At 43.6% G+C, this 9,435-nt stretch overlaps 1 protein-coding gene across 2 annotated transcripts in view; it reads left to right on the forward strand.

Annotated features, from left to right (window-relative positions):
* prkcab (protein kinase C, alpha, b) overlaps positions 1–9,017 on the forward strand; it is a 56,677-nt gene extending 47,660 nt beyond the window's left edge. Inside the window, exons 6-18 of one of the 2 annotated variants that reach the window (XM_053850670.1) lie at positions 1,201–1,357; positions 1,433–1,567; positions 1,846–1,939; positions 2,588–2,617; positions 3,752–3,892; positions 3,957–4,130; positions 4,193–4,284; positions 4,358–4,420; positions 4,878–5,016; positions 5,076–5,156; positions 5,224–5,331; positions 5,403–5,543; positions 6,357–9,017. In XM_053850670.1, coding sequence (XP_053706645.1) covers positions 1,201–1,357; positions 1,433–1,567; positions 1,846–1,939; positions 2,588–2,617; positions 3,752–3,892; positions 3,957–4,130; positions 4,193–4,284; positions 4,358–4,420; positions 4,878–5,016; positions 5,076–5,156; positions 5,224–5,331; positions 5,403–5,543; positions 6,357–6,521 — 1,520 coding nt within the window. In that variant the 3' untranslated portion in view covers positions 6,522–9,017. The remainder of the gene's footprint in view (positions 1–1,200; positions 1,358–1,432; positions 1,568–1,845; positions 1,940–2,587; positions 2,618–3,751; positions 3,893–3,956; positions 4,131–4,192; positions 4,285–4,357; positions 4,421–4,877; positions 5,017–5,075; positions 5,157–5,223; positions 5,332–5,402; positions 5,544–6,356) is intronic. The other variant, XM_053850672.1, reaches the window with a different exon arrangement.
* The last annotated feature ends 418 nt before the right edge of the window (positions 9,018–9,435 follow it).

Raw genomic sequence — 9,435 nt, forward strand, 5'->3', positions numbered from 1 at the left:
ACGGGTGAATGGTGAGAAGGTTGTTGGTAAATGAACTCGCCCAACAAGACGTCGGACTCGCCGAGATTTTCAATGTCGTGGATTATTGTGTGGTAGCCAGCTGAGGAGTGTGAATACATCGCCGCCGTTTGAATGCAAACTCTTGGCAAACTGTGCCAAAGTTCACTTGGACTCTGAGAAATATTCATTTCTGTGTTAAATTACATTAATATATGCAGAGCCTGGAGATTGAAGCGGAGGATCAATGTGATCCTGCTTCTGCCATAGCACCCCAATTATTATTCTCTTTCATCTAACCATGTTTTTTTTCTCTCCCTTCCTGATCAATTTCTCATTCACTGCAAATTATTGATTCCTTTCAGTCTTCTTTTTTACCCCCAAGTTAACTGGCATTTGATGTTGCTAAGTGAATAGACGTTGACGTCGACCCATTGGCCATTTACTGTAGATATTGTCGCCATGGTGAAGATGGCATGCTCACCCCCCCACCCCTCCACCCCCCACGCCTGTTGCTATGAAACAGCACTCCTCTTTCCCATTTGTCCATTAACACACAATAAAAAAAAGGCCACATCACTTTCATCTACTTGTTTTAGGATCAGTGCTAAGATCATTTGTCAAGACATTTCTAGGCTTGTGTGAATGTACGCGATCGCATCAGTTGTGTTAGCATCATCTGAGAGCAGTTTCACACTGTCAGCTCAAGTGAATCTGACATGTGCTCTGCTGCACTGCACCTGTTAGAAGTGTTGGTGAAGGCTGTCTGGATTCATTTGGACTGGAACAGTCAGGTCTTTAAGAGACGTAGTCGTCATTTTGTAAACATGTGTAGATGTTATTAGATTGTTATTACAAACTACATGTCATATTTTGATCGTGAAATGACAGTATTGCCATATTACATTTATGAAGTGAAGGAAATAGACTTTTTCTTGACTTGTTTCGCACTTGACTCACTTGCGCTGACTTTGCACTCATTAGTATTTATTGTATTGTTGGAAGTTATTATTATTATTATGCAAGTATTATTATGGAACTGGAAGCCAAGCAACAAGATTTCGCTTCCAAGGTCTCACTGCTGTTTTCTTTGTGCAATGACAATAAAGGAAGTCTAAGTCTAAAATGTGTCTTCAAACGCTGCGTCTTCTGAGGCTGAAAGCGAACCTTTTAGTATTCCAAGGTTTCCCGTCTCTCTTCCAGTGGGTGAAGCCCGGAACTTGATTCCCATGGATCCAAACGGATTGTCAGACCCGTACGTTAAACTCAAACTCATCCCAGACCCTAAGAACGAGACCAAACAGAAGACCAGAACCATCCGGTCGTCTCTAAATCCTTGTTGGAACGAGTCATTCACCTTGTAAGTCTGCTGAGGATATAATCGCACGCGTTCATACGGAGGTCTGTTTCATAACCACCACGTGTTTGTGTGCAGTAAACTCAAAGTGTCAGACAAAGACCGTCGCCTCTCCATCGAAGTGTGGGACTGGGACAGGACCACCAGAAATGACTTCATGGGCTCCATGTCCTTCGGTGTGTCTGAGCTTATTAAAGCTCCAACTTGTGGATGGTCAGTCACTTCCCAGGCATATTTACGTTTCAGTTGTTATGAGAGTGAATGGCTGGGTCTGTTCCCTCTTGTTTATTAAACACAGCAACATGACGAAGACTCTCAGTGTTAACATGCCTGCCAACTTAAACAAAGCAGATCCACCGCAGGAAGGAACAAGGCATTAAAGCATCCAAGCTCCATGAGTATTTATAGCCTCATATGAGGAGACGAACATATGATGTGACGTGAATTGAATCATTTTGACTCTTCATAAAGCGTTTGTTTGTGTGTGCCAGGTACAAGTTGTTGAACCAGGAGGAGGGGGAGTATTACAATGTTCCAATTCCGGAGGTGGACGACATTGATCTGGAGCTCCGACAGAAATTTGAGGTGAGGACAGCTGGACTTCTGAAGGGAGTGTTTAATGAAGCCGCTTTTCTTCATCCAACACCTGCACACGCGCCTCGACACCCGGCCCAGATATGTGTCAGTCGAAACCACTCGGTGACAGATCTGCACCAGATATAATAATATGTTCATTTTAAGTAATTTTTCTAACACAGATTTATCGCTTTTAATTTCAACTTGTAAACCAAACTTATTTCAGCTTTAAGTGTAGGTTTATTTCTCTGTTTTCCACCCCTGAGACATTACGTTCGTACATTACGTTCACCTTAGTCATGTTTAATGCCGAGGATTAAAATAACAACGGTGCCTGTGGTTGCGTTTATAGCTCATTGCTGCTCTCTAGTGGTCGATGAATGAACGACAAATTCTGATGTCAGAAACGCCAGAGAGAAAGTGCAAGCTGTTATTCAATATAACTACGTTTTAATCTGGCTTTATCCAGCTAACTGCAGCTGTAAAAAAATAAATAGATAAAGAGTTTTTATTCATTTATTATGATTTGTTCTTAAACCCCGACATAGAATTTTAAAAAAATAAAAAAGACACTTAACAGATGAGTGTGTTTGCAGACAGAAGTGTTGCCTTACTAAGCGTTTCCTCACTAACAAACCAGTCTCTTCTCCCCCACAGGCCTGCCAGTTAAATATCCACTATCTGAAGGTAGCTCTCCTGCCTACGCCACCTTTCTTTCTCATGCTTGCATCACTCACTTTATTTCCAGTCTGGATTGTTTCTGGATCTCCGCTGGGCTTCCACAAACCAATCTGATGGACTAACATTTACTAACACCGGCCCGCAGATATTCATATTAATGCTAATTCAATGTGCTTATACTGTTGTTGTTTGGTTCTTTTGCAAACTCCAAAGCAGCTATAGGACACAGTGCAGTTGCCATTTCAAGCTGTGAGACGTTTCCACATCTCAGCTGCCGCAGTTTAATGTGATACTCGATCACTTTAGGGATGAAAATCAGCTAATATGATGAAGCCGATTTCACCTCTACATGGAGACTCGCAGTTCTGATTTCATCGAGCGGTTATCAACCATCAAAACTATCATGTGAAAAGAGCTTTTTCGGAGTCTCCATGTAGCGAGTCAATTTGTCCTCAGCCTTCTGCGAGCGCCGTTGTGGAAGGCTGAACACATGAAGCATGATGGGCACTGCATGCGGAGTCTGTCCACACCGTGGCAGTCTTTCTCTACAGTACGGCTGCAGTGGTCTCTTTCTGTGTTGGTTTTCCTTTGGGTGGAACTTCTTTCTATTTAAACCGGTCGACGCTTTGATGTGATGGCGCCTTTGATGTGATGACTACAGGATGAGCCTATGATATTTCCGGCAGTTAAGGCAGCAACAAAATGGCCGGAGTGTACAAAAGAGATGTCGTACTTGACAACTCTAATAAATGAGGAATCATCCTTCACGCGTAAACATGTGACTTCGATGGATAAACTTCTCGACATATTCCGAACCTTCTGCAACTTACCTTTGAAGATACTCCCTCTGATTTTTAAAAACATCAAGATATATTTAAAAACAGCAAAGAAAAGGAGGCAACTGAAAGTAAGACATTGTGTGCATTATGTGTTTTTACATGGAGGAGGTTGGGTTTTAAGGAAGAAATTGTGTGTTTTAGTGAGATGTGCTGAGTGGGTTGTTTAGTTGGTCAACAGCACCCAAAGTTAACTGCTTTGCATAGCTATTATGGAGCCGTTCTTGCCATTTTACAGCAAAAAAAAGTGAAAAATCTGCTTTTTTCTGAGTTTCTGACTGAGGTCTGCTTCTGCTCGTGACAGAAGGCCAAGCTCGGCCATGGTAAGAAAGTCATCACGCCGTCGGACCATCGGCGCTTCAGCCTACCCTCCGGTAACGCCGACCGCATCCGGCTCAGCGACTTCAACTTCCTGGCCCTGCTGGGTAAAGGCAGCTTCGGCAAAGTGAGTCACTTTAAACCCCGCCCCCTTCGATGTTCGCGCCCGTATTCACCGACTCTGGCTGCAGGTGATGCTGGCTGAGATGAAGTCGACCGAAGAGCTGTACGCCATCAAGATCCTGAAGAAAGACGTGGTGATCCAGGACGACGACGTGGAATGTACGATGGTAGAGAAGCGAGTGCTGGCGCAGAGAGACAAGCCGCCCTTCCTCACTCAGCTTCACTCCTGCTTCCAGACTGTGGTGGGTTCGAGGTTGCAGCGATTTCTATTGAGACTCTTTGAAAGCATGTGTATCATCTGTAGGACCGACTCTACTTTGTGATGGAGTACATCAACGGAGGAGACCTGATGTACCATATCCAGCGAATGGGCAAGTTCAAGGAGCCGCAGGCTGTGTAAGAGCATGGAAATGTCACGCTCTCTCATCGCAGGCCATTGATGTTGCCGTCACCTGGGTTTGTTTTTAAGGTTTTATGCTGCTGAGATCGCAGTGGGACTGTTTTTCCTGCACCGAAAAGGCATCATTTATCGGTGAGTAACTCCCTAGGTGGCTGTTTACCCAGGAAAGTATCCAGTGATGGACCTAGTTAGGAAGTAAAAGGACGACGTACAGGAGGTCTTGCTCCTGAAACTGTACCCTTCAGCTTAACTGTTGAGGGTTGCTCGGTCAAGCTCACCAGCTAAACTCTTCATGGAAGGTAAACTTTTGTGTCTTCTCATCGAGGGCTGTAATAGTTCTGCTACGGTATATTTGGTCACTTGCCGATGTCCTCAGTCCACGATGTCCTGGGAGTCCAGCTTTTGCTCCTGAGATTTGCCATCTTTACTAGGTAGCGCTTTCATGTAGAGGGACAACTGAACCCTGTCATATCTGGACTGGTCTATACTTGAGATATAACCGTGGTCTGCATAAAAAAGAAGGGTTTAAAGGTCAAATATATCGATGGCATTAAGGGTCTGTTAGTGATGTTCCATGTCTCTCCTGCAGGGATCTGAAGCTGGACAACGTGATGCTGGACTCTGAAGGCCACATCAAGATCGCCGACTTCGGCATGTGCAAGGAGAACATGTATGAGGGGATGACCACACGCACCTTCTGCGGCACGCCCGACTACATCGCTCCAGAGGTGAGAGCCGGCGAAGCTTCTCCAGCTTCAGAGTTTTTCAAACACGAGTTTGTCATCAGATCATAGCATACCAGCCGTATGGGAAGTCAGTGGACTGGTGGGCTTATGGAGTCCTGCTGTACGAGATGCTGGCGGGACAGGTGAGCGCCCTCATCTGGCCATCGTCATCTGTCTGTTGTCATCTGAGCTCTCTACTGCTCTCACCAGCCGCCGTTCGATGGCGAGGACGAGGACGAGCTGTTCCAGTCCATCATGGAGCACAACGTGTCCTACCCCAAGTCCATGTCCAAAGAAGCCGTGTCCATCTGTAAAGGGGTGAGTACGGCTGCTGTTTCGATGGCATTAAAAAGTCCATGGCTCATTGACTCCAACACGTCTCTCACCAGCTGATGACCAAACACCCGTCCAAGCGTCTGGGCTGCGGTCCAGAAGGCGAGCGGGACATCAGGGAGCAGGCCTTCTTCAGACGCATCGACTGGGATCGACTGACCAACAGAGAGATCCAACCTCCATTCAAGCCCAAAGTGGTGAGTGATCATGGACTGGAGCTCTGAATATGAAAAAAAATCTGGAATAATTCTGAAAAGATATAGATATCATGAAGTTGTCTCACATCGCCTTCACCTAAAATGCATTTCTTTGCCTTAATATTATTATTATTTTATTTATTTTTCTTCTGTGCGCCATTTTGTTTAAATGTTCGGCAGGCTACTCCTCCCAGAGCTGTTGGTTTTAAGTTGGTTTTGCGTTTCTAAACTGCGATTGTGGCCAAACGGTGGGGCGCAGAAACATGAACATCTCCAGTTTTGTAGTCAAAATTGTCCTGTCTCGTAAAATGTGCTCAGTGCGGATCCGCCCCCATTGAAAATGCATTGGCGAGGAGAGGCTGCTCCGAGAAAATCGTGGCAAAGTTACTCATTTTCAACTTCAACTCCGGGCCAAACCGTAGACTGCAGACATATGAAATCCGGCTCAGTTAGAGACGACAGCCTCAGGGTTCTCACGGTGTGCTACGGTTTCTGAGATACAGCCATTTGTTCGGGGAGTATGAAACTCGTTCATCTGAAGTATAACAGTATACAACACTTCTGACTTTTCACTGTGGACGAGTCGCGGTGGCGCATGATGCATTCACAAGCTGTTTATTTATAAACAGCAGCGTCTAGTTCTTAGATGCAATGTGTCACATGACCTGAATAATAAATGATTTTAAGCCTTTTCAGTCAAAACTGTGAGCATTTATTGATTTCCACTGTCAAAAGTGGCTGGCTATGAAGCCTACCATTGTCTTTCCACCGAATGGTTTTTTTAAAACCGTTTCCTCCGCTTCCCCCCTTCAGTGCGGCAAAGGAGCCGAGAACTTCGACAAGTTTTTCACGCGTACGCAGCCAGTGCTGACCCCGCCGGACCAGCTGGTGATTGCCAACATCGACCAGAGCGAGTTCGCCGGCTTCTCCTTCATCAACCCTCAGTTCCTCCACCCGTCGCTGCACAGCGTCGTATGAGCGGAAGCACAACCGGACGACGGAACCCAAGGCCCCTCTTGCTGTCTACAGACTCTTGTTAACCTCCGCAGTGTTTCGTCGATATCTGTGTCCAAACGTGACCGCGGCGGAACCACAGGTTTGGAAGCACACAGCAACTTTAGCATTCCTGAAAGCTCTATTTATTTAGTCCATCTCCCCAACTTTTTTTTCTATTTAGATCTTTTCCTTCTTGTTTTGGCCACTTCTCAGCAAGCACACGAGAACCTGAACATGTAACCAAGCGCACTCAACCGAAATATGAATTATTCCCTTCAATCTTCATCAAAGAAGCTGCACCAAGCCCAACACTCTTCATTAAAACTTCATTAAAACATATGTTTTCTGAAGAGCTCTGACTGTTGCAGTGCATTATGGGCCTTCAATGAGAGGTGTTCTGCCCCTTCGTACTCTTCTTCCCCAGTCTGTTCTGGCAGACAGTTGTTAAACAAGTCAATGAAATTAGAATATTCATTGCTCATACCGTGACCTGTCACAAGGGGGCGCTGTCTTGCGCGAACTGTTGAATAGCTACAAGGGTAAGCCTGTTTAAAGGCAGTTTAAATAGGAAAAATATGTCTTAAACTGCCCAAATATGAGCAAATACTTGCGCATACACCCTCCAAAATATCGAGTGGGTGCCACCAGCAAACGAGCCGCAACATTTGGTTGAATTTGCTGAATGAAGAAAGTGAATTTCTATTTCGGTTGAGTGAATTCTGACTTCATATAACAGAGATGTTGTAAACAGTCGTGCCAAAGTGGAAGGAAACCTGTCGCGCGGCGCAGGGAGTCTGTGTTGCATGCTTTCCCGCAGTAGACACTAGCTGCTACCACTGTAGAAAAGACCCCCTTACATACATACACATATATATATATATATATATATATTTGTCATTTGTTGGAGAGAAGACATTCCTTTTTTAAGCCCCTCACCTCCATGTTTTTGTACATAAGTTTGGAGAAGCTGATTTTATACAACGACCTGAATGTGCTTTTACTACCGTAGAACCTTTCTGTGTTTAGCCCCGCCTCCTCCCCCGCCCACTCCGGATGTATTGTTTTCTAGAGGATATGCAGCCTCCTCTGTCGTCTGGTCTCAGGGCCCGTGATGCTTCGTGGATTCATGGGCTGAATCTCTTCTGCCGTCCGTGGTCGTGTGCATGCTTGAGGCCTGATCCAAGCATGAGGAAGACCCTGCATGATACAGACACCCCGCCCACCCTCCCCAAACATGGAGCATGAGGTCACGCTCCGACACCTGTGCCCATCGTTTGTTTGTCAGTCCCTCACAGGTGCCAAACCGAGTCTTCATGATGCGTTCATGGTCCATTAGAATTTTTGTTTTATTTGTTTAATAATTACTTAAATATCCATCGACTGAACCCCAAGTTTACGTGTCCATTTGGAACTGTATTTATGAGATATTGTCCAATAAAAATATGAAAAGAAATTGCTATGGTGTGGAGGGTTCAAGGCAAGTTATTTATTTATTATTTTATTTAAGTGAAGCTTTTCACATTATAATAACTATAATATCAGAGCCAACCACTTCAGGTGCCTTAAATTAATTTTAATAAATCAATAGATTACCATATATTACTCAATTAAAATGAGTATTTACAGAAGAATTAACAATTTACTTTGGAAATTGCTTTTTAAGCAGGTAAAGATGCAAAATACAATTTAATGAAGAGGCAATGTCATCAGATTTAAATAAATCAAAAGAAATTTAAGGAAATCTAACAATATATGTGTTATGCATAACATTAAAAGGTGGGATTTTTAGAGGGGAAAAAATAAGCTGAACAAAATACTAAAAAGAAAAGATGAATGATCGAGATTAGAAATGTTATGACACTAAGGAGAATGTGATGTTACACGACTCAAATGTTAAGAGCTAAAACGAATTCAGTGGTGCGTTCAAGGACCTCAGCAATTCAGATTATTGCACATAAAACAGGTGTAATGTTGTTTTCTCTGTTGGATTTTGGATCGTTCAAAATAGAAACTATATTACTGTTCATAAACCCGCAATGTCAAATATTTAATCTGATGAGTCACGTTCATATTAAACAGCATACAGTCGCACACAAACCGACGCAGGTATGTGACTATGAACCAGAGTCCCTGTTTCTTTTTGCTACTTCACTCTGAACATGGAGTGGAGTTTTTGAGGGTTGAGAAGTTCATGATGACACCTGCTGCCGACGCATCAAATTTGATCTGGCTTTTTTTTTGGAGTGAGAACAGTTGACATGTCTCACATTGAGAATCTGTGAAGAGGGAAGTCAAATTTAGAGTCGAGCTCAACCGATTTTTGCAGCAAAACTGGCGACACAGGAGACTCATGTGCGTGTGTGTCGGTTTGGTGGCCCCTCTCTGTTTCCCTCCTCATTCTTGTTCCTCGGTTTATTTCTGTAGAATGGCAAATACTGTGTATAAATAAAGTATGAGAAGAGTGTGTTTTCTCTTGTCATTAATCATAATAAAATACTTCAAATAAATGGAAGGTGTTTTCTTTTTAAGTGAACATGTATTAAAATTCTTTTTTTTTATATCTAAGTTTGAATTTTACAATCCACGAGTTGAAATACTGAAAGGTTGACACAAGGTTATAATATATTTAAGATATTGTGGAAGCACCCGTCATTTTTTTGTTGATAAATTCATACAATTACACAAACAACTTTTTAACCTAAAAAAATGATTTTAATTAAGATCCATGATCATCATTTTTTGCTAACGCTGCAACGACCCCCGCTTTCATTTCCGTATATGATCTCGTAAACGTTTTGAATTTGGAATGTTGTGCCTGCCACGACAGTAGAGGGCGCCCTCGCACCAGCTCCAGCCGCTTCCGCTGCGTGTATAATTCATCCGCGAGCTCCTATGC

This window comes from Synchiropus splendidus, chromosome 19 (genome assembly GCF_027744825.2).
Source record: "Synchiropus splendidus isolate RoL2022-P1 chromosome 19, RoL_Sspl_1.0, whole genome shotgun sequence".
In the NCBI taxonomy this organism is placed as follows: Eukaryota; Metazoa; Chordata; class Actinopteri; order Syngnathiformes; family Callionymidae; genus Synchiropus; species Synchiropus splendidus.